This window comes from Rhododendron vialii, chromosome 1a (assembly GCF_030253575.1).
Source record: "Rhododendron vialii isolate Sample 1 chromosome 1a, ASM3025357v1".
In the NCBI taxonomy this organism is placed as follows: Eukaryota; Viridiplantae; Streptophyta; class Magnoliopsida; order Ericales; family Ericaceae; genus Rhododendron; species Rhododendron vialii.
The window spans coordinates 36153729-36178983 of record NC_080557.1 but is presented as its reverse complement, the minus strand read 5'-3'; the positions used below and the strand labels follow the sequence as shown (position 1 = coordinate 36178983).

Genomic DNA, 25255 nt, shown 5'->3' with positions numbered 1-25255 from the left:
TACACCTGAAGTCTGTCTTCATCTTTTGATCAACATGTAAAAGAATAATAAGATTATATTTGGAATCACTACCTGGCAAGTACTAACTTTCGTACTAATTTGAAGTTGTCATCAAAGGAGTTTTACCTAATTTTTCTGAATAATTAATTCAGAGATTTCAAGAATTTTCATCAATTTTCCATGAATCGTGGTTATTAATCCAAGTCCAAATGTCTACGCTATTCTTCTAAGCCAAAGCTCTATGCATTTGACAATTTGCTTTTTAAAGTCAGAACTGTTGTGAAGTTTCTTTTCCACCAGGCTAAGCTAATTAATACCGATTGACAATTATGGACAGTGTGAGAGCTGAGAAGCAAGGAGAAAGTAATTGTCTTCAGCTGGGATATCAGTACAATCTAATTTGATGGTCAACCTTGACTCTTAAGCATAGTAAACTACTGGATCAGACTCTATTTGTTCTTTTATCTAACTTTCACGAGGCCTAGAAAACTAGTAGTGTTAGAAATATTTCTTAATTGGCGGGAAACCTGTAAAATCCAACGATTGACTGCACTAGGATCTAGGAAAATCTAGATTACGACAATTAGAGTGAAGGAAGTACAGTGGGCCCTAGTGGTTGGCTTACATTTTCCATAAATACCGAAGGCTTTAGTTATGAAACCTGTAGGAAAGGAGCCTACCTGAGGTACTTTTAGGTTTGGGCTTATTCTTTGCAAACACACTTGGACCCCAATTACGTCTCATATGAAAATGGCTCCGCAGTTTATCAGTGTGGGATGAGAAACTTTTTAAATAGTTACCTCAATCTCTGTACACAGGTTATATATCGAATTAAACTTCCGGGACCTGCTATCTTGGGCGAGGGAAAGCCTGAAAATCAGAATCATGCCATAATCTTCACACGTGGAGAAGGCTTGCAAACAATTGATATGAATCAGGTATAGTGTTGTCATAGAGTCCCTTGTTTCAACCTAATATCTCAGCATTATATTACATCTGTTAAAATACCATATCCAGGACAACTACCTGGAAGAAGCTTTGAAGATGAGGAACTTGCTTCAAGAATTCCTTAAAAAGCATGATGGTGTGAGATTCCCTTCAATACTTGGACTTAGGGAGCACATTTTTACTGGCAGGTATGAACAATCTTTAGTTGGATCAATGCCATGTTGGGGTTTTCGAGACAATACAAACACCATGTTATCTGCTGTTAATTGTTGTCCTTTCCCATTGTTATTGCTTATTGTTGACTTGCTGTTTGCTGCAGTGTTTCTTCACTTGCATGGTTCATGTCAAACCAGGAGACAAGCTTTGTAACCATTGGTCAGAGACTGTTGGCAGATCCTTTGAAGTAACGTTTCTTGTCGTGGAGTAGATACTCTGTTTTTTTATTTTCTAATTTGTTTTAGTTTTTCGTACTTTCTTTTCTTTATCGATACACTTGGGCAGTCAATGGTTAGAATAGAACGTCAATCTTTCCAACCTGTATAGATGTCATGCCATTCTTATCGAATAAACATTTGGTTACTAATCTAAAGAGAAAAAAAGAAGAAAAAGTTCAGGTTGGTTTTGTGAAATTGAGGTTTGCATTTGGTGCCTAGAAAGAGTAGAATTGAGTGAAGAATGAAAAAGTATACCTTCTTGCGGGCCTTACGCGTCTTTTGTCTTGGTTTGAAGATCTGAGCTGATGATAACATTGTGAATGAACCACTCAAGGAACTATGCTTACATATAATACAGCAGAGTGGCGAAGTAAAATATCTTCTAATGTATATAGTTGGCATTTTGTAATTATTTGTTGGTTTTGATGTCTAACACATAAATCAGACGGCACTATGGTGTTTCTTGGGTAACCTACTTTTTGTTGGTCCTTAATGACTTTTTTTTTTTGCATGAAAAGCTTATTTTCTCACGCCAAAAACTTCAGTATTTCCTCATTTTTGAAGAGCCTGTGTGTTCATTTCTTGTGTTTGCATGGATGCTTATCCATGTTTTTTTGTGCTAGGGACAGTTTCGTTAGAGATAACTGTGCATGTCTTCATTATCTTGTGCTTTGTGCTTTTTGTATCTCGTGTGCATTCATTACTTTCCTTGTTATTTTCCATTCAGGGTTCGATTTCACTATGGTCATCCAGATGTTTTCGATAGGCTATTTCACTTGGCAAGAGGGGGTGTTAGCAAGGCATCCAAGACTATTAACTTAAGTGAGGATATATTTGCTGGTATGCTCATCCTCTCAAGTTCTCTACGTATCATTGTTTCCAGTTTTTTTTTTGTCCCTTTTCTTCTTTCGGCAGGGGATGGAAGGGGTAGTAATGATATTGCTTACTTTGCCCTTATGATTGCACCATGACTGCAGGCTTCAATTCTACACTTCGTGAGGGAAATGTTACTCATCATGAATACATACAAGTGGGGAAAGGAAGAGATGTGGGCCTTAACCAGATTTCTCAATTTGAGGCAAAAATTGCTAATGGCAATGGAGAGCAGACATTGAGTCGGGATATATACAGACTTGGACACCGTTTTGACTTTTTCCGAATGTTGTCATGTTATTTTACAACAGTTGGTTCCTACTTTAGTACCTTGGTATGTTGCTATTAAACCATATTTGATTCACTGCGATGATTTTCTTTTGCTTTTCTGAGCTTCTTTGACTCCTGGCAGATTACTGTTCTCACTGTATATGTATTCCTTTACGGACGCCTTTATCTGGTTCTAAGTGGACTTGAGGAGGGGTTGAGCAAACAACCTGGAATTCGAGACAATAAGCCTCTCCAAGTGGCTCTTGCTTCTCAATCATTTGTGCAAATTGGATTCTTGATGGCCTTGCCTATGGTGATGGAGATTGGCTTGGAAAGGGGTTTCCGAACTGCACTAAGTGAGTTTATACTTATGCAGCTACAACTGGCTCCTGTATTTTTCACGTTTTCTCTAGGAACGAAGACCCACTATTACGGAAGGACTTTGCTCCATGGAGGTGCAAAATACAGGCCTACAGGTCGTGGGTTTGTGGTGTTTCATGCCAAGTTTGCTGAGAACTATCGCCTCTACTCCCGTAGCCACTTTGTCAAAGGACTTGAGCTAATGATTCTGCTGATTGTCTACCAAATGTTTGGTGTTTCCTACAGAGGTTCAGTTGCTTATGTTCTGATCACAATATCAATGTGGTTCATGGTGGGCACCTGGCTTTTCGCTCCTTTTCTCTTCAATCCTTCAGGGTTCGAGTGGCAAAAGATTGTTGATGATTGGACTGATTGGAATAAGTGGATAAACAATCGGGGTGGTATTGGTGTACCCCCAGAAAAAAGTTGGGAATCTTGGTGGGAGCAGGAACAGGAACATCTTCGTCATTCTGGGAAGCGTGGTATTGCTGCCGAGATATTGTTAGCTATACGATTTTTTATCTATCAGTATGGGCTCGTTTATCACTTGACCATCACGAAGCATACCAAAAGTTTTCTGGTATGTAAATCACTGGAGGTTTCTGATGCATTTGTGCTACTTCAAGGTCGTAACATTGTATATGAATGTTTATAATTGTTTTCTGCTGGTCTCAGGTATATGGCATATCATGGCTGGTTATCTTTCTCATATTATTTGTGATGAAGGTGAGAAAATTTGCTTACTTTTTTTGTTATGAATGTTTTTTTATTTTTTATTTATTTTTTATGAATGTTCTGAGAAAGCATAATTTAAAAGATACGAAATTTTCTGGTTTTTGTGTCTGATTGTTTATTGCTGGTGCATAAGAGCATCTCCAATCCAATACTCTATTTTCACCTTTATTTTTCATTTGAGAGATCTAAAATGCAATAATTTATCGAAAAGGGTTTGGAGAATTCTTGCATTCAAGCCAACTCCAATCCGATACTCATTTTCTACCTCTATTTTTCCAAAAAAAAAAAAAAAAAACCTCCTTCCAAATGTCAAACATTCACCACTTTCCTCCGAAATTCAAATTATCGTGTTTCAAAATTTTATTAATAATATTCGTTATGGCGAAAGTACATAAACACCCCCTCAACAATCACTTTTTCCCATGGAGACCCCCTCACATTTAAAAGCGCCCATACAAACCTCCTCAACTACTAAAAACGCAAAAATGCTAACTCCGTTAACGGAATGGAGGAAATGACTAAGATACCCTTTTTTTATAAGGCGAAAGTACATAAACACCCCCTCAACTATCACTTTGTTCCACGGAGACCCCCAAACATTTATATTATACCCTTATTCTATCAGTCGTTGTTCTAATTGTTTTTTTTCGTTTTATACAATTTCTTTTTTCCTTACATCAATCATTTTAAAGAGAACCTTCTGTATATAACCATAAAAAATAGTGTGAAAACAGTGGCGCGACGGCGGTAGGTGCCGCGGTGGTTCTTTTGCTGATAAGAAATGAGAAGAGAAAAAGATGAGGGAAAGGAAAAAGGTGTGGGAGAAGAGAAGTGGAGGAGAATGGTGGTGGCAGTCGACGACAGTTGTTGCGTTGTTTTTCCCATCTCAATTTTTTTAACTTTTCTTTAGAGAGAGAGAGTGTGTATTGGAGGAGAGAGAAAAAAAAGGTTACTGGAACCAGTGGTTAGTTGGTTAGGGTATAAAGAGAGAATCGCTTAGATGGAAAGGGAGAGATTACCTGTGATTGAGAGGGGGTGAGGAGAATATAGTCCTTTTAAGTTTTAATCTAACCATTGATTTTAATGGTTGAGATGGAGTGTTTTTTAAAAAAAAATTGTGTGGGTGGAACCGGCCCCTATATATATATATGAGTCCACTTCTAATAAGGGCGCCCTTACCGTATTACAGTAAGAGCTTTCCCTTTCTCCCATTTTCCGACCAAATTTCGATGATCTGAGTTGCTCAATGTGTTCAGAACGTGATTTTAAGGGTACCCGTGAGAAATCAGCAAAAAAAAAGACCGGGAAGGGCTTCATTCGAGCAGTTTTTATTTGAACCGTTCGATAAAAAACAAACAAAAACTGCTCGGATCAAGCCCTTCCCGATCATTTTTTTTGCCGATATCTTGTGAGTACCCTTAAAATCACGTTCTGAAGACATTGAGCGGTTCAGATCATCGAAATTTGATCAGAAAATGGGAGGTCCTCTTAACAAGGTAAGGGCGCCCTTACCTGATTGTAACTGTGTGTGTGTGTGTGTATATATATATATATATATATATATATATGAACCAAAGTTTCAGATTTGTTTGCTGATTTTGGGTTTTGATTGGAGGTTCTTTGTAGAGGGAAGAAAGAGAAGGGTTAGAGGGGGTGTATGTTCGTAATGCAACAAAGGTATTTTTGTCCGATTTATGGATGAGGGGGTTCATCACAAATGGTTTAGAGACGGATGGGTGTCACTTGGGTAACGGAGATTAGTTGAGGGGGTCTGTATGGGCGCTTTTAAATGTGAAGGGGTTTTCGTGAGAAAAAGTGATAGTTGAGGGGGTGTTTATGTTCTTTCGCCATTCGTTATTGGTCTTATTTTAAAGATAAAGTGAATATATCTTAAATAATACCAATTTTATTAAAAATAAATGTGCACATACTCATTTGATTGATAAAATGAGATTTGGAAAAGGTAAATTGTAAAATGGAGGAGATCCTCCATACTTTTTCTACACTCCATATTTGGAGTATCAATCCCATCCTCCCAAATAGAGGAGATACTGGAGGATGGGTTGGAGTTAGTTTTTCCTCCACATTTTGGAGAAATGAAGATGTTGACTGCAGGTTGGAGATGCCCTGAGAATACGTTGAAACAAACGAGGTAACATGGGCCTTTATAAATGAATTGAGGTTATTCCTGGCCAGCTAGATTGAAAGAGTAGGAATGAGATGTTAAGTAATAAGACGTGTTTAATTTCTTAACTACTTAAAAAGTGACATCGGCTACTTGTTTTGGCAAATGGGTTTTCTTCACAATATCCCGTGTCTTTTGAATTTACAAATTGCTCCCCTATGGGATGTGTTATTTAAAGTGGCATATATGACTTGCTGTTTAAATCTTGTATTACTTTCCCCTTTGTCAGACTGTTTCTGTGGGACGGCGAAAGTTCAGTGCAAATTTTCAGCTCATGTTCCGGATTATCAAGGGAATGATCTTCGTGACGTTTGTCTCAATTCTTGTTACTCTGATAGCGCTCCCCCACATGACAATGCAGGATATCTTAGTGTGCATTCTTGCGTTCATGCCAACTGGCTGGGGTTTACTTCTGGTCAGTGAAATATATATGATCTACCTTGCGCAATTATTTTTTTGTTCTTTTTACACTTTGGAAATAACTAGAAATAAATTCTCCTGGTTCTAACCTTAGTTACACTGAAAATAACTCTGGATATCATCGTTGTACACTTAGTTTGCTACTGTTGCAATCTACTCCTGCTGCTGCTGCTCCCAACTACTCCTGCTGCTCTGATGACCGATCTTGATCCTCCTCTCACACAGCTAGCCACCCTCTCGGTTTGGAACACAAACTGTGTCGGGTGCATGACCAGATTCAGCCTAAGAAGCACATATACACACACAGATATAGACAAGGGACACAGGACATGACAATTCTAAATAAATCAGGATACAGACATGGCGAGGGACACAACAAAAAATTTGGGATACATACATGTACGCACATATACACGGATATGGACAAGGGACACAAGAGACAACAATCTATTCTAAATAAATGGGGATACCGACACGGCGAGGTACACAACAAAAAATATGTATAAGTATTAGGATATATATTTAGTAGTTATTCGAACGGACATTCCATCTGGAAATAACAAAAACAAATAGTATCTTTATAATTCTTAATTTTTCCTTTGTAAATAATTACAAGTCAAACGAGAGTTTTATTTGGTCAAAATTAATTTATCTCTACTTTTCCCCTTATATTTTGGGAATATCATAACCTTGAAATAAGCTTTCAATATTATGCATCGATCCATGTCCTGTTTCCATCCCTGTCAAAGTTGAGACACGGGTGTCCTCAAAGTGTCAGACACAGATACACCAAGCAGTTAGGAGTGGCGGTGCTTTATAGGTCTTTGAACGATCCCTGCTGCCAAGGTTATAACGTTGACATTCTTTTGCAAGTGCAAAAAAATACTACACCTTTAGATCCTTTACATGGAGTTTTAATTTTCCTCTTGAGGCTGTTCTTGGAAGATGGATTTTGGGGTGGGATAAAATGAGGGATGGAAACACAATAAATACATTTTTTCTTCTCATGTGTGGTTCCACAAATCCATGATCAAAAGTTCAAAATGGAGCCTTACATGTAATGAGGTGCAAGCTCAACGTAGCATATTTACTGTCTTGTTGATAAGCATATTTGTTAAAATCTCAAGATTCACGATTCTATTATTGATTCAATTTGCGATTCAATTAATGATTTATACAACAATACAAATCTAATCAAGGATTAGACAAAAATTTTCTGAACCGTACTATTCACGGTTGGTTTTGCGATACAATTCATGCAAATATAACAATTACTCCATTCGATGGAAATGAAATCTCTTACCTTCAATTGTTTTTCTTTCTGGAAAAGCATGAATATGACTTCATAGAGTGTTAAGTTTGGAAAACTGTATAGTGTATTCCCATGCAAAATTTGTTTGTTGCAATATCTTTAGTTATTGGGAGCTTGTTGTTATCCCTTTTTTCCTCTTTCTAATCAAGGATTAGTTATTGCTTGGAACAGTTTCTTCTTGTGCATATGCTCAATTTCTGTTCTATTTTCCCTTCGACCAGATAGCACAAGCTTGCAAGCCTCTTGTACATCGATTTGGGTTCTGGGCATCAATTCGTACCCTCGCTCGCGGCTATGAAATTGTCATGGGATTGCTCCTTTTCACCCCTGTTGCATTTCTCGCCTGGTTTCCTTTTGTCTCGGAATTTCAGACTCGTATGTTGTTCAACCAAGCATTTAGCAGAGGTCTACAGATTTCGCGTATTCTCGGTGGCCAAAGGAAGGATCGTTCTTCTCGTAACAAGGACTAGTTTCAGCTCTAGTTGTGGCACTGTTTATGGTAATTACCTGTGGTAACTTATTGTAATTATGTCTGCGGCATTTTTATGTAATTATTAACTGATGGGATGTTGCCGTGTATGGATTACTCTTTGGAGTATTACAACTAGTTAGAATTGCTTACTCAAGGAGGAACCATTTTCATCGTGCCTCTGTATGTTTTATTGCTTTTGAAATTAGGTCGGACTTACCTAGGACTCTATCTTGTTGCGAGTCATTAGTCTAATGAAGCCAATTTGGTAGCTGAGATTGTTAAAACGCTTATCAAAATGGGTCTGTATTGAACTCCAGACCTCAGAATGCAGGTATATTTAAATGTCATAGTTTTCTGCGTAATACTGTGCTAGATGCATCATGTGATTACATAGCTTCTCAATTGTCTTCTCTCTTGCAATTAGTCGAGCTGGGTTGGAAAAAGATTTGGGGAACCGGCACACCAACCCTCTGATCGCTACTTCTATTTTTTTTTCATGGAGATTGGTGTAAAGTGACATCCTCCGAAGAAAGTGAACTCCAGAAGGAGTTGAATGTGGTGGTTAGCTTCTTTGTTGCTAGACTCTGGTGTTAGAGGTCTCTGGTTTAGTTTCTAGATGCCTTTTTTTTTGAATCAGTTTCTCTTCTGATGGATTTACATGAATCTTTTCTGGGTTTTCCTATAGAATCAGGTTCGAAGAATTTTCCTAGTTTTCCTTTTCCTTGTTAAAGGTTTTCTTGAGCTAGTGGAGTTGTATTGCTTGGATTTTAAGGTCTACTGATTTTTTGAGTAAAAAAGCATTAGGCATAACTAAAAGTTGAGCCATCAACCAACATTTGTCTGTGGTATAAAGGTCGCCAGGTCGGTATGTTAAAGCATCTCCGGCAGAAGTAACAAAAGTTGGCTTCAAAACTGTATTTTGTTACCTTTCTAATAATTTGAAAGGTGAGTTAGCATACAATAGACATGCACTCTGACAGAATATATAAATAATATTTTTATTATTAATTTTGAGCATAATTTAAAATACTATATGTACTCGTCATATTTATGTGGATTATTTGCATTTGTTAGTTATATGTCAAATTTTTGTAGATTATTGATATGTCTCAATGAGGGGAATCAAAAATATAAAAAATTAAGATCAAAATTCAAAAACATTAGTAAAGACAAAAAATAAGGAAAAATTTTTTAATTTTGTTCAAAATTTTTGAGTTTTGATAATAATGTTGTATTTTTTCGATTTTTTTCGTTGAGACGAACCAATTATCCACAAGAAAATTTGACCTGAAACCAACAAATGTGAAAAAAAAAGAAAAAGAAATAATAATAAAAAAGTCATTTAGCTTATTTGCCAAACTGGCCCGTAATGGAGTACTGCTATGTGTACCGACCATTTTTGGACCGAAACCGTACAGACGGCCGCGCGCGGCCGTCTCCGGCCACCGGACGGCCGATCCGAGCCGTCCAAAAATTTTTAAAAAAAAAACCGAGGGGCCCCACGCGGGAATCAACGTCATCCGATGTGTGTAGGGTGCTTGATCTAAACACCCTATTTTTCGTGTATATATGTGGCTCGGATCGGCCGTCCGGTGGCCGGAGACGGCCGCGCGCGGCCGTTGGTACGGTTTCGGTCCAAAAATGGTCGGTACACATAGGATTTTCGCCCGTAATGTGTGTGTACCATTTTTGGCGCAATCAGGTGTAGTATGTATTGGTGGGAGTAAAAGTAAAACAATGATTTTTTGTATGAGAATTGAGTTGGTCTATGTGGCAACAAGGTAGCCATGGATCTCAACTGGGGTGATCTTGTCCATACACGGGACGAAACTCGATAGCCGAAAGCTCGACTCGAGCCTACCCCATGGGGTTGAAGAGAGAGAGATTATAGGGTAAAGGGAGTATTAGATAAATAGATAAATAAATATTACTAATTAGTTAGTTTTTTTTTTATTCACTTTGTTCATCTACCATTTTTCACAATTGCAAATTAATTTGAATTTATTTTTTTCGCACTTTAGATATATATGTCATCATGCACATAGAATAAAAAATATCGCTAGCGTGCACCGAACACAAAGTCGAAAAAAAATAAACCAACTTTTTTTCTCGAATAGCGTTGTGTTCGTTCGATGCACGGGCCAAAAAAAATACCAATGTGATTTTTTTTCCTTGTGCATTAAACAACAATAACAATGTTAGTCAAAATATTTGGAGTGATTTTCACTAGTTGTGAAAGAAAAGCCGATGGACTGAAAAAATCCGAACTGAACTGAACCGATCAATTTTCGGTTCGGTCTTGGTTACTTGGAAATTTTTTCAGACTGAACCAAGCCGAACCGATATACCCCAAATATCATACTGATTTGGACCAATCAATCAAAGTCGTCCTCTTCAAAAAAACAACAAATGTCAGCCATCCATTTCAATCTCAATCGTCCATCTGAATCTTAACACTAGACCAAAAACCTAAAAGAACATAAAAAATTGATCGGACCGGACCACCCAGAACTGATTTCGGTCCATTGTTTTTCCGATCGGGGTCAGTTCCGAGCTATATTACCCTGAATCGATCGGTTCGGTCTTGAACACCCCAAAACCGAACCGAACTAACCGATTTTCACACTCCACTTTTTGATATTCACGCTGTTTTTTTAGTGTTAAAAGTATATGTATTGTTTTGTTAAAAGTTGAAAAAAAGGGGTGTAAATATATAAAAAAAGAGTGAATATCATTTCTCTAAAATACTGTAAATGATTTTTTTTTTGACGCATAAGAATGTTGTTGTGCATGCATAAACAATCCAAACTGTTAAAAAACCATATGAAAGACTCTGAATTCTGTAATCCTTATACGATGAAAAAGGAAAAAAGTGACCTAGAAGAATATTTGAAATTTGGAATTCCGGTCACTTAAAACCACTTGTTGAGACGAAAGTCTTAGTAAAAGGCATGATAAAACGCTTGCATTCAGGGCCGGCCCAAAGTATTTGAATGTCCTAGGTCAAGTGGTGGAATAATGCCCTACATAAATTTTTTAATTTAAAAATAATAAACAGAAATACTTATCTATATATCATTTTCATTCATACTATTCAACATGGTAAATATTTCAGCCTTAATGACTTGTGCGGTTGCAATAATATTAGGTGGACTCAGGTTTGAATTACAGCAGCCTCAATTTGTGTGATAGAGAAATTTTAGGATTTGAACCCAAACATCTTATGTGGAAAAGCAAACACTTTACCACCAACAACTAAAGGAGTTTGTATTATAATTGCGCATAGAAATATATATATATATATATATATATATAGAGGAATTTTCAAGTGAGGGATCCCTCATTTTTTTTGAACCGTTCAATGAAAACTGCTCGGATGAAGCCCTTCCCGGTCATTTTTTTTGTTGATTTCTCATGGGGACCTTTAAAATCACGTTCTGATTACTTTGAGCGGCTCGGATCATCGAAATTCAATCGGGAAGGGGAGTCCCGCATTTTAATAAAATGAGGGATCCCTCACCGGAACCTAACTCTATATATATATACACACACACACACTTATCTAGGAAGGAATGCCCTATTTTTGGCCAAAAATGTAAAGGCCCAACTGCCCAAGGCGGCAGCCTCTTGGGCCTTGCCCTGCCTACATTCACCAAATGGCAAAAGGGGCATTTGCTTCATCCCTACTCCGTTAATTTGCTTGACAGTCTGTGACTCAAGTTGTATCTGAATACAACTCTAGAACCCCACTACCCCAGTCAAACAACAATTCATCATTTTGAATGCTCACGAGGGTTATTATTGAGTTTGTATAACTTGGACTAACGTGAGTAATGGAACGGGTAACATTTCACATCCAAATGGAGGTTTACCGAGTATCTTTCCACCCAAATCCAGTTTTCATAATCCTCCAACATCCACACGTAGACAAATAAACTACACACATGATAGAATGCTAATTTCCCTTTCATCTCAAAGATCCACACATACGTATGCGCTTTCTGTGTAGAACATTTCACTCCTGGACGAGGCACATAACGAAATTCTTCAGTGTCCATGTCAAACATCATAATGGAATTGTTGCAAGGGGGAATCCCACTTTCATTTAGTAACCAACAACAATTAACTATCCAGTGCAAGACTCCATTAAGTATTACCGGGGGAGTCGAAGCATCCGGTCGGTGAGAAGAGTCATCAAGTTTTCTCCATGGCTGTCCTTCGAAACTGTATAAAAAGTACTCATAATCAACACCGTCTAGGCCACGAAAAGCAGCTTGTGGTGCACGACAAGCAACTTGTAGTCCTCTTCGTAAGTGGATGGAAGAAAACACCCGGATGAACCAGAGACCTTATAGTTACTTTTTCCCTTGTGAGAGGATTGCAAACAAAAGTTAAACTACTTGGAGATATCGGACGGAACATAAACAACCCGTTGTAAGATCCAGAAAGAACTGGCACTTGCGGCACTTCCGAGTGCATAAATTTGGCCCCCGTTTTCTCGATCATCTAATTCGGTTTAGCTCCTCCGTCAAATATAAACATGTCCATCTTCTCAGCATTGTCAACAGATTGCACGAAAAGAAGTAAAGCGGCTCTCTTACAATGCATCTCAATAAAACTAGGTGTTGAAGTTAAAGTCAACCATTGCCTGCATACCTTTCAACATTCCAACACGCTATTACCGGGGAGTCTATTGAGAATGTCAATAAGGATTTCTTCGGAAAGATCTTGCATGAAAAACCGTCCGCACGGATATTAAGCAAACGAATTATCTTATCCCAAAAAAAACCAACTCTTTTTTTTTTTTTTCAACCATTTGAAGATTCTGTGAAATTCACAGTGTGAATGGAACAGTAAGTTAGTTTAAAAAATTATATAACAGATTATATAAGAATGGGTGGGTTTGCAAATTGTTTTGGGGGCAATATTAGTTGGGATTGGACTTGTCCATCTTGTAATCCCATACGCAAAACAAACATGGGATAGGGAGAATTAACTACCAAATAGTCCCTGGACTATTTAGTCTCCGGACTAATAATCCCATAGCTATAATCCTTCCTAATCCAATCCCTCCAATCAAACAGAGCCTTAAGGCCCCGTTTGATAATAGTGATAGATGAATGTGATTCGTAAGGAGATAGAATTAAGATTGAGATTGGTAATGAGAAGGGATTGATAATAAGAAATGATTAATAATGAGTATGTTTGTTTGGAATGTGATTATTAATATTATGTTTGTTTGAGATGGGATTAGATGATGGGATTGGATTGATAGAAAAGATTGGTAGGAGAAGGGATTGATAATGAGGAGAGGATGGGATGAGATTATTAATACCATCTCCAAGATTGTATTAACAATACCCCCAAATTGGGGTATTAGCAATCCCATCGGATTGATAGTCCGGACCATTTTTGGGAAACCAAACAAGGTATTGATAATACCCCCACTCTACCAATTCAATCCCAACCCCTTGGAGGGTTATCAAACGGGGATTGGAGAGGAGCCGGAGTCCTCTCTCTCACGCACGCACGAGACCTCACCGGTGAATAACCCTAGGTACCAGGGGTTTTGGTTGGGTCTCGTCCAACTCCAATTTGAATCGGTTTCAACTTTCAAGGTACTTACATAATGATTGCTCTCGTTAGTCGTTATTTGAAGTTTCAAGGGGTCTTTTTGTGGTTATTCTGGATCAAATAGAATTTGAACGTCCTGCATAAGAGTGTATATATTGGTTGCATTTGTATAGACCGAGTTTTAATCGAATAAGATAGTAGTAAAGTTCTCTGTTTAGATCAAATTTTGATCATTGTTTTTCCTAATTGGAATTGTGAAAGCTCGCCATCGATAGTGTTAGCAGGCTTCTGCAGTATAAGATAGCTGCCACGGCCATGGCCACATCCACGCAGCTACAAAAAATTAGGATTTGATGATGAATTCATAACTTGGTACATGCCCTATTTTTCTTCATAAATGATTTTTTCTGTGTCTATAAAAGAAACCCACTCTCGGCCGAGAAAGATTAAGATTTCCTATGCCATAAGGATTACAGCTGTTAGCTGAGACTTGGAAAATCGGTTTGAACTGGAAAAATCGGATCGGATCGGATCAAAATTTTCAAACCGGTTGAATAATTTCGATCCAGTTCCAGTTTTAAAAATTTTATTTTTTGAAAATCGGTTCGGTTTCTGGTTTATATGTTTTAGAAAGCGGTTGAAATCGGACCGGAACAATGACCGAGTACCCCCTCGATAAAAAAAAAAACCTCTATTTGAAATTGATAAAAGCATATACGAAACATCAAATGTTTTTTTATAAATTATGTCTGGATTATGAAGCAAAAGTAGATATTTTGTAAACAATTTTGCCGATATTGGATTGAGTTTTTTTTATTTTATGGAAACCTTAAACAAATTTTTTTAAATAAAATAAGCGGCTCAGATCACTTTTTTTGGAATCCGATATTGGTCCAAAACGCAAATGTACGCTATGTATGAACCTGTATGTACTCAGAGACTTTTTGCAGTTTTATAGACAACCGAATCAACGACGCGTGGCGGATCAAAAAAAAAAACGACGCGTGTAAACGAACACGTATTTCAAATCTCACCCGTACGTTGCCAACTTTAAGATCCAACGGTTCACTCTATCATAATCATCTTCTATAAGTAGGCCACCAATGCTTCATTTTTATCTCACCACGCAATGCAGATTCGTTTAAAATCAGAAATCGAGATTTGAGAGAATTTGAAATGATCGGCAAATCGCATCGCCCTTGCCGTTGAGCTTTGAACCGACAATCGATTATTCCTTCGGCGATATAATCAAAATCCTCCCCAGATTTTCCAGGGCTTTCTTTTTTTATCGTTACATAGCCGTTACTTGTTCGCGCTCCATTTGGAAATTTGTTTCAAATTTTTTTGAAATTGGAACCCGATCTAACGCGTTTTTCACTCCGGTCATTCGAGCGCGGTTTCAAGAGCATGAACGATCAGGTGATGACGATGATGATGAACCAACAACCTCCACAGGTACAGATTTTGAGTCAGCCTCAACCGTCTCAACTCATGAACCAAATACATCCTTTGAGTCAGTCTCAGTTGATGATGAGTCGGAGCTGCTACGGGATGTGGCCCCCACCGCATCCTCCTCCTCCTCCGCCGCACGCCTCGATGGACACGATGAGGTTTCCAAACCCTATCAACAAGAAGCAAGGCTTCGCATCGAAACAACGCAATTGGAAGGGTAAAAAGGGAAAAAACGACGCGAGGAAAGACGGTAGGAGGAAGGAAAAGCCAGCGACCATAACCGGTGTTGGTGGCGGCGGTTCCAAGCCTTCAACGGTTATTGAGTTGCAGTATATGAACCGTTTGAAGGCTAGGAGGTTTTACCCTAATAAGAACAACAAGAAGAAGAAGAAGAATGACAGATTTGCCCCTTATGCTCCACGTAACACCACCTCGTTTATAATTAGGGCCAAGAAGTCCGGTGGGATTGCGGCATTCGTTTCGCCTAGCCCCGTAACTCCGGCAGTACTACCGACGCCCAATTTTTCACCATCGAGAGAGGTCTTGGGGGAAATGGCGAAGGAGGAGTGGGGAGTGGACGGGTACGGGTCAATGAAGGGGTTGATTAGGCTTCGATCATCGCCCAGTAATGAGGGGGATGGGCACGAAGAGGAGGAGGAAGAAGAAGAGGAAGGAGGAGGAGGGTCGAGGCCGTCGAGCGAGAGTGATGTGGAAGAGCATGTGGAGGTGGAGAGGAGATTGGATCATGATTTGAGCCGGTTCGAGATGGTTTGTCCGAATTACGGTGTGGATTATAACAATGTGTTGGAGAGTAGGGTGGAAGATCAGGATACCCATATAGGTCAATTGGAAGAGGAGAACTTGATTTTGAAGGAGAGGGTTTTCTTAATGGAGAGGGAGTTGGGTGACTTGAGGAGGAGGTTGGTGTGTCTTGAGAGGCAGAACCAAGTTGGAGAAATTAATGAGGGAGTGGTTGATAATGCTTCTGAAAATGAAAGTGAGGGGAAACAGGATATCCGTTCGAGAGAGGAGAATAATGATAATGAGGAGGTGGAAGAGAATAGTGAAGAGGGTGGGGAGTTTGATTTGAAAAAGGTGAATAATGAGGAGATGAGAGAGAATGAGTTTGCTAGGGATGATTATATGGAGGAATCTGTACATGTAGAACATTAAGTGATTTTGAAGACCAATTAGAAGGATGGAAAATTGGGAAATGTGGTTGCTCAGGGAAGAGCATTGACGACAGTGACTTGACTGATTGTCCCGCGTTTATGCGAGTCTCTCCCCTGAACAGATATAATCTTGAACTCGGTAGATTACACCTTGGCGTCACCCATATGTGCATAGCTCCATATATGTGCTCTAAGTAGATTAACCTGTTTGATTTTCCTTTTTTTTTTTTCTTTTTTTTGTTGATCTAATGAGAAAGAAGAGGACTGGTTTACTTCCCCATTGTCATCATCCAGTTGGTAAATCAGTTTCCCTAATAATATGGGATTTGATCATTTTTTTCTCCATTATATTCGTATCCCTTTCTTTTCCCTATTGGGTGGGGTGGGGATGCTGTGTTGTTGCTGCTGGAGGGTTCTTTTGTTAATCACATGAATTTGTAATCTTTGCATTGTTCAATAAACGTCTGAATTGAAAACTTATTCCTAGTTGCTTTATGTACAAGTGCTTCCCCCATCTATTTCCAAATTGTGCTGTTTTGTTTGTCTTGAATGGCCAGCTTACATGCATAAAGCTTTTGTAATGCTTGTAAATGTATTATCTTGATTTATGTCTCGAGTAAGGAAGAAGTTTCTACTCGGTTCTAGATTTCCTGGTTATTAGCTATGAATCTATTGTCTTGTTCCATTCCATTTATCACTCCAAACTTTGGCTGTTGGGTCCTTTGTGGAGCACAATTAGCTCTGAATTTTTTAGTTGGATGAAAGCATGCATCATTTTACGTTTTCTTCAACTTTGAGCTATTAGCTGGTTGTGGATATGAGTACAGTACACAAGTCACACATCGATGAATGTGAATGTTGGATAGGCTCTGTGTGATTTTAGTCACTGAATGCTCTCCTTCTTCCATGTTTCGTTTGCAAAGGGATACTTCCTGTCAAAATTGTTTTCTAGCAATAACTATTTGTGCCTCTCATTGATCTTTTTTAGCTGACTCACAAGATTGTGTAGTCATCTTGACTACAAGGTTTAGGAGGCTTGAAATAGATTAGTCTGATGTTCTTTTTTAAAAACCTACAGTATTTTGGGTTTAACCTTGGTTGGTAGTTGGAAGCCTTGATTGACAGATGGAAAGTCATCTTGAAAGTAACCTTGAATATTTCTAGATTGTAGACATTTTAAGATTGAATTCTCTCTTTTCAATTAAGGTGGCCAAAAGGTAGATTATTTTGTACTCTGTGTCGTTTTTACGTAATTATAATCTCCAGTTATGGTGTGGAGATTGACATTCTGAGGAGAAGTTAACTGAATTAACATTTTGATGATTTCACCTTGAAGATTCCTTTACTGAGTTGAGATAGAGGAGAGGTTGCATCCCTCATAATGTAGAGGAGGTGACTGAACGAGAGGATAAGATGGAGGAGGAGCTTGTCGTAATAGTTACTATGAAAGCTATTATACAATGACTCTTATGCCATTACAGAGGTTTACGAGGGAGATGACATTGAGTTTGAACCTCGGACCTCCCTCCCTCCCTCTCTCTCTCTCTCTCTCTCTCTCTCTCTCTCTCTGCGCGCGTGTGCATGCATGTGCATGTTTCAAGTTTTAGATTTCACTTGTAGAATGATTTGGATTTCAGTTTTAGATTTCAGGCATCCAGTTAGTGTGCTAATTGAAATTTGTTTTGCTAGTAATCTACTTCTGCTTGAATGCCCAATGCAAGGCCACACGTTAGCTGTTGTGGAAATTATCAGAAACTATTTGGGATGGATTTCATGGACGATAAAATATTACTACGACAAACAGCACTGTTCTTTTGCAGCTGAAACTAAGTTGGTATAGTGATTTACAGTGGATACATACATGTGGAGGCAGATGCTTACTTTCCTGGACTTTGAGTAATACTCCGTACTATATGACTTGTCCTGCGTGAAAGTTTTGGACATTCTGCAACTGTTTCAAACCAAAACACGAATCAAGAACAGAGGTGGAACTTCAATCTCTGAAACAGTCTTCATTTCTACAGAATGTGCAATCTCACCACGAATAGTACCCCAAAAGGAAAATCACGAATGCAATTGACTTGAAACTCAGCTTTATTCAATGAATTTGCCAAAGACAGAATCCCAGTAGGATTTCATGGATGCATGGAGGTGGTATTTCATGTAACAGGCATGGTGTACTTGTTTCTCTCACGAAACATGGGGAGCCCACACAAGAAGCGGCTCTGGGGCTCTAACATGTTCGTGAAAGGAAACAGATACACTAAGTTGGTGTACCTATTACAAATACTCACAAAAAAACAAAATGAACATTGTCCGGATAAATGAGCTTCAAGAAAGACCAATAACCCTCCCAGTGGTGGTATCAATATCGATATCGTAGAAGCAAGGCCTTGTGGGAAGCCCAGGCATCGTGCTCATTGCCCCAACCAAGGGAAAAATAAATCCAGCTCCAATGCTTGCTCTTACGTCCCTGATTGGTAAGACAAAACCGCTTGGGGCTCCTTTCTCAGAAGGAATGTGGGAGAATGAATACTGTGTTTTCGCCATGCAAATTGGTAGAGTAGAGAACCCTTGCTTGCTGTACATCTCTATCTGCTTCTCAGCCTGGTAATCATCCATTTGTACAAGGAACTTATGTCAATGACAAGGTTGTACGGTTGAGAAGAAGAAGAATCCTTCCTCCACTAGGGGAGAAAGTAAGAAGCTGTTCGAGAAAATTAGTTGAAGGCTAAGTCGAACAAAAAGTCTTTAGCATGTTTCCTCTCTGGTAGTGACAAGGTTCCTTTGGGCTAGATATGTTCTGGTGTGGGTCGTAGCCTTTTCTAGCCGTGATTTGTGACCCATGTGAGTTTGAGCTTCACTGTTCTATTTATGTTTTCGGTAACGAAACTAATCGCTTACCAAAAAAGAGCAAAGTTCGGAATTTCATAGCTCCAGACCTATGTCACATGGACTTCTTGATATGCATGAAGTACCCTTGGCAATTGAACAAGGGACAAGGGTACGAGTCTCAGACATTTTTAGTTAGTCATTCGCACAGGAAACATATTTGGTGTTCAAATTTATGATAGAACAACTATGCATTAGCCGTTGCATGTACAAGTGATCTATAACACTTTGTAAAAACAATTTTTATAGGGTTACCTGATCCGAGTACTCTACCCCACTGGCACCATAGGACTTTGCGATTGCCTCTATCTTCTCTTTGATGCTAATATCCAAAGGATATAGAAATTTCAACGGTTGTGTAACATTCTCACATGCTTTCTGAACTGCAATGCCAAGGTCCACCTGAAAATCTCAAGTTCATTAGCTCATCACCATAGCAAACCCAATAGTTGGTACTACCACAAGTGTAACATAAACATTGTAGATCTCTTCGCTTTCATTTGTTCCCATAGTGCAACAAGCCATCAATGCATAATATGATCTGAACTCTTTAGCACCAAAGTTGTTCTGTTTGGCCAAGTACCAAACACAAGGGGTCAAAGTGAAGTTTGCCCTTTTCGAAATGGACAAACCAAAGAACCTAACCTCCTGTTTTCACATGACATACTATAGCATATATTTCATTCACAAAAAAGCTTTCTACCGTGTAACCTAACTTAACAACCTCAAAAGCCAAAGGATAACAATTACCTTTTAAGCTTTAGATTTCAAAGAAAACCAACCACAGCCAAATTCTCACATTGCAGCAACCATTAAGTGATAGAAGTAAAAAAAATAAGCGCCCATGTGGCTGTTACACAATCTTGGTTAGAACTCAACCCCAAAAGCTAGCTATTGAAGTGAGGGTGCCCTCACGTACCCAGGCGATGTGGGACCTTGCTTCTCACCCTCCCTCACCTGCAACGTGCTCACTCGGCTGGTACCTAGCTCTGATACCATGTTACATGGTCTTGGGTAGAACTCAAACCCAAAAGCTAGCTATTGAAGTCAGTTGTCACACTTCTATACTTCATACAATTTTTGTACCCAGGCGATGTGGAACTTCGCTTCACAATGGCAACCATACATTATCTATTTCTTCTTAAAGGTGCTAGTACAGTATACTTGTGAGAGATTTTGGCCGTAAATGGAAATGTTCTGGGCATTTTATTGAAAATGAATCATTCACAATCATTGCCTTTGTCACACAATCATTTCTTAAGGGAGATGTAATATAACTGTTTCAGAGACGGGACTTTCTCAGAAAAGGGGAAGTGGGTTGTGATTATAGTAGGTTAGTTTTCGAAGATACACCGAAGGACAAGAACTCCCACGGAGAAGTCCATTCCTTTTGAACCAGACCAGCCATCTTTTTCCATCCTCCCTACCTCTCTCTGAAAATCTCCATGAGAGTAATGGTAGATACAACAGAATCAATTTCTCGAAGAACGTTAAGGTAGTAAAAGCCACCTCATATTATTCTATTGGACCATCAAAATACAGTAAGGGAAACAGATGTTGCCCAAACCCAGAATTATAAACTTCTTGCAAGAGAAGCAGATAATTTAACTATTCAGATATCCAATTTTGTGGCAATTCCTTATATATTTCAAAAAGAAATGAAATTGTAGTAGGAATGAATTACTAACCGCTCCTTTTCCACCGTGTGCATGATGAGTACAAATCACAGCATCAAAGGCCCCAGCAGCCAATGCAGCATTTCTAACTGCATTCAGTTCTGCCTCTGAATCTGTAGCGAACATATTAACAGCAACCACAACGTTGACACCATAAGCCTTTGTGTTTGACACGTGCCGAGCCAGATTCACACAACCGGCTTCAACAAGACCGACATTCTCAGTTATGTAAGTGCGGTCAAGAGGCTTCCCCGCCACAACTTCAGGGCCTCCCCCATGCATCTTCAGAGCCCTTATTGTCGCAACAATTATGGCACATTGAGGTGTTAAGCCACTATATCTGCACTTTATGTTCATAAACTTTTCGGTACCAATATCAGCACCAAATCCAGCTTCTGTAACCACGAAACCACCTGGTCCCACCAGCTTTACTGCAATCTTGTCAGCCACAATAGAGGAATTCCCATGAGCAATATTGGCAAAGGGACCAGCGTGGACAAGAACGGGGGTGCCCTCTAGAGTCTGCATCAAAGTGGGGTTAATAGCGTCTTTCATGAGCACAGTTAAAGCACCTCCAACACCAAGATCATCGGCGGTAATGGGCTCTCCGGATTTGCTATTTCCAATCACCATGTTTCCAAGCCTCTCCCTCATATCGGCTAGAGAAGTCGTGAGGGCCAAAACCGCCATTATCTCACTAGCAACTGAGATATCGAATGCAGTTTCTCTCACCATCCCTTTTTCCTCAGGACCCTGACCAATAGTAATCTTCCTCAAGAACCGATCATTGATATCCATAACCCTCCTCCACGTGATGGAATCGGGGTCTATATCAAGTCTAGCAAACTTCTTGACTTCTTGTGAGGTAAGATCCTCGGGCTTGGTCTTGGAAATGCCGAGTTTTTTAAGACGCCTAAACATTATGTCACTGAAACTTCGTTTACCTTCTTTGTTTGGAGGGCATAACCGGTTGAGAAGAGCCTTATCACTTTGGGTAGATTCATGGAAAATTCGTGTGTCTATGGCTGCGGCTAGAAGATTATTTGCAGCTGTGATGGCGTGGATATCACCCGTCAGATGAAGGTTGAACTCGTCCATCGGAATCACTTGGCTATAACCACCACCTGCTGCACCCCCTTTGATTCCAAAAGTTGGTCCTTGCGAAGGTTGACGAATGCAGGTGACAACCTAATGTTAATCCAGAAAAATTTAGCCAGTGGTTTTACTTTTATCCTTAGCAGAAATTGAAGCAAAAAAACAAAGATAAGCAGATATTCCACTTCTGTAAGTTCTCCAAACAACAGCGGCCAGTAGATGTGACAGTTAAGAGAAGCAACAGAATCACCGCTAATAGCAATGCTAGGGGGAAGGAGAAGAAATTAACATGGGATGTTTTGGTAGAAAAAAAAAAGTATATGAATTTGTTCAACTTAATAGAATAAACAGCCTCCATAGAGCAGAATGGAGAAAAATGATTCATGTACCCTACTTCTGTACTTCACTTTATTCGGATACAAGTGCTGATTTTTTTTGGGGTTGTGTTCTCCATCATCAAACAGTTCATAGGTCAACTTACAATATCCAAGTACAATAATTGTCTTAATGATTTTGGAAGCAAGCAGAATACATATGGAGAGCGAATGTCTCTTACAATGATACATCCAAGTTTGAACAGTTCATTCTGTAGTGCACTTAAAAGAAACTTGTATGACCAGAAAATTATGAACGACCATGTCGACCACAAAATTGCAGAAACAAGTTAGGACTCGCGTATTAAGATGCAATGTACCGCTAATCATTTTGGGACCAGCTAACTTAAACTGTAAATAAGACATGGTATGCAAAATTGGATTTGATGACTCAGAAACTTTAAGTGTGAAATAGTCTCATAAAAAGGCACAACCACAAGCTTGGGGCAACTAACCTGTACTATTACTCCATTGACACTTGGAATGACAATACTGAAGCAACAAGTAATGAGTATTTGAGGGATAATGTGCACAATATTGAAAGAAGAAGAGAACACGGGATTGGTTTTGGCACAATCCCTTGATTGGTGAATGGTTTTCCTATCAAGACTACTCAGATACATTTTCCAATGAATGAATCTGAATGACAATGCAGTAGTCATTTTTTTACACGTCTCATTTTGTCTTTTTTACATATTTCGCTATTATACTTTTCTCCTGTCAATTTTTCATTACAACAACAGGCTTTTCAATATTGCCCTTTCATGAGCACTGGAACGTGAGATGAAAAATGCCAGTCCCACCACTTATAGAGACGATTTTTCAGTTTATAAGGATTAAGATCTTCACCTTTGGTAAACTGACCTGAACTTGATTAGATATTCAGCAATCTCAAAAGCTGGAATTTCACACAGAGAGAAAATTGCAAGAACAAAAAATTATGTATTCTGGAATCTGGAGGTCTTTGCTGACCTTTGATTTTTCTCAAGGGAGATTGCAATTGACATCACCATTTAAAACCTTACTTGCCACAATGGCCTCTCAATCAACTCGACATAGCTCTCACCAATATTTAAGTTTTCCACATGGATTGAAGTGTAAGGATCTAAACTCTGGATACAAAATCTCACTGGCAGGAAACCACACAAATTTTTTTCCATCTGCCACATACAATTACTGGGAAGTTACCACTGAAAAGTTCAAGTTACCATTTTGGGAATATATAACTCATGTCACAATCGCATCCAACTTTTAACCAATAAACCGAAATCCGGTTTATAGCAAGAAAGTCAGCATATCATATAGGGTGATACAATACTATTGTATCATGGAGAAGAGCTTGTTCTGTAAGTTGAGAGTTGAAACACAAGAACAACTTTTACACTAAATCTTAACTTCATCATTCACATTCGATCACGTGTCCAAACCTCGCCATCTGGTTGCTAATTAAATATTTGAACGTGTTTGGTCCACTCCCAGATGAGAATTTGGCCATGCACGACGGCACATGGAGGGGCGTTGGGACATGGGATGGTGACAGAAGTTACACCTCTCACTACTAGGCAGTAAGCTTAAGCTCTCATATGAGTTAGTAGTCAACAATTCAACAATCCAATTCATTTTCTAACATAAAAAGGTACGACTCTCAAGTGAACAGAGCTTACAAACAGACTAACCAAAAGAATATATGCTGCACTGTTCTTTACTATTGGGAATAACAAAGGCAATATAAAGTCTTACTTTTAGATAAAGAGCAAAAAAATATTTTATACTTTAAGATGACCGGTTCTCCACAAAGCGTCAATGATTATCGAATCTGTTATCTTTACAAGGGGATACCAATGTAGAGAAACATTTCTCTCCAGTAAGTTCCACAAATGTTCACACATAAGCCATCAGCCCATCACTATCTGAAGATGCAAAAATACATACATCAATAACTAACCCACTAACATTCTCAGTAACCCAAGCATATGGTCATAAATATCAAGGAACTCCAATGTATTACTTGCTCAGTTCTCAACCAATCAAATCTGGACCGTAAACTAATAAACAATTACTCGAACAGGATCCCGAATAGGGTTCTTGAATTTGTTATTGTCATAATAGGAAGTGGAAATGTGGCATTCAAATGGACATCAAGAGCAAAATACGTTAGAATGAGACAATAAATGGTAAATACAAAAACGACCTTTTTGTCAAGAAAAGCTCCCAAAGCCTGACAGATACCAACAGTAGTTGTGGATTTGCCTTCTCCCAAAGGTGTTGGAGTGATTCCTCCAACCACCACATAGTACCCGTCCCCACTTCCTTCCAGTTCATCAACTACAGATAACAGCACCTACAACAAATACCCACATACCCAAAAATCAATAGATTGATTAGATTCCAAACCCACCGCAATAAAAGGGGGGAAAAAAAAAACCCACAAAAAAACAAATCGAGTCAAACCCAAGATGCATATCACCTCGGCATACAATACCCAGAAAGCAAAAACTCCACAACAGGTCATTAGACTCATTACACGCATGAGAATAGATAGTATTGATGCATGAGTGTAGTGTCATATTTTACCTTGGCTTTGTACTTGCCATAGAGATCGTAGTGATTGGGACTGAGATTCAGTTCTTGGGCAATTTCAGTGATGTGGAGAGGCTCAACAGAATTTGCTACGTCTATATCAGCGGGAACTGGTGAGACCACTTGGAGCTTTCTCACTGTCTTGGATGAACTCATCTCCTTACCCTCTCCTATGATAAAAAAACAAGACCCAGAAAGACAAAGGAAAAAAAGAAACTTGGGATTTTCTGTTCTGAGTTTTTCTGAATCTTGACCAGGGGATTGAATCCACTCACTGATGAACAGATCTAGTATCTTTCCAACGTAGCAAATAATCTCTTATCTTTGGGAGATGGCCAGGTGGGTACTGGCGAAATGTGACTAGATTGGAAGATAAATTATGTTTTTTTTTTTTTTTTTGATCCGCGAAGACAAATTATGTTTGCTGTGTT

The 25255-nt window shown here is 38.9% G+C and overlaps 3 protein-coding genes across 3 annotated transcripts in view; 2 read left to right on the top strand and 1 right to left on the bottom strand.

The window, feature by feature from the left end:
- Positions 1 to 8371, top strand: part of LOC131336171 (callose synthase 3) — a 47433-nt gene extending 39062 nt beyond the window's left edge. Inside the window, exons 35-43 of the mRNA XM_058371908.1 lie at positions 819 to 938; positions 1018 to 1136; positions 1268 to 1351; positions 2110 to 2222; positions 2360 to 2589; positions 2668 to 3465; positions 3561 to 3611; positions 6035 to 6220; positions 7759 to 8371. Coding sequence (XP_058227891.1) covers positions 819 to 938; positions 1018 to 1136; positions 1268 to 1351; positions 2110 to 2222; positions 2360 to 2589; positions 2668 to 3465; positions 3561 to 3611; positions 6035 to 6220; positions 7759 to 8007 — 1950 coding nt within the window. The 3' untranslated portion in view covers positions 8008 to 8371. The remainder of the gene's footprint in view (positions 1 to 818; positions 939 to 1017; positions 1137 to 1267; positions 1352 to 2109; positions 2223 to 2359; positions 2590 to 2667; positions 3466 to 3560; positions 3612 to 6034; positions 6221 to 7758) is intronic.
- LOC131336179 (uncharacterized) overlaps positions 1 to 16701 on the top strand; it is a 47350-nt gene extending 30649 nt beyond the window's left edge. Inside the window, exon 2 of the mRNA XM_058371921.1 lies at positions 14743 to 16701. Within this exon, the coding sequence (XP_058227904.1) occupies positions 14991 to 16208 (1218 nt within the window). The 5' untranslated portion in view covers positions 14743 to 14990 and the 3' untranslated portion in view covers positions 16209 to 16701. The remainder of the gene's footprint in view (positions 1 to 14742) is intronic.
- Positions 16702 to 18283: 1582 nt separating this feature from the next.
- Positions 18284 to 25249, bottom strand: LOC131336164 (formate--tetrahydrofolate ligase). Its single transcript, XM_058371894.1, has 5 exons — positions 24819 to 25249; positions 24436 to 24585; positions 20788 to 21963; positions 19355 to 19501; positions 18284 to 18814 (listed from the first exon to the last, which is right to left on the bottom strand). Exons 1-5 carry the CDS (start codon positions 24978 to 24980, stop codon positions 18539 to 18541), a joined length of 1911 nt encoding a protein of 636 aa, XP_058227877.1. The 5' UTR covers positions 24981 to 25249; the 3' UTR covers positions 18284 to 18538.
- Between the last annotated feature and the right edge of the window lie 6 nt (positions 25250 to 25255).

What these genes read in the sequence shown, in the direction of transcription:
- LOC131336164 (XM_058371894.1), bottom strand. Translation starts at nt 24,980, where the DNA reads ATGAGTTCATCCAAGACAGTGAGAAAGCTCCAAGTGGTCTCACCAGTT. An exon ending in ATGGCAAGTACAAAGCCAAG is followed by an intron (nt 24,586 to 24,818) that starts GTAAAATATGAC and finishes TATTTGTTGTAG; the next exon opens with GTGCTGTTATCTGTAGTTGA. An exon ending in CACACGGTGGAAAAGGAGCG is followed by an intron (nt 19,502 to 20,787) that starts GTTAGTAATTCA and finishes TGAGATTTTCAG; the next exon opens with GTGGACCTTGGCATTGCAGT.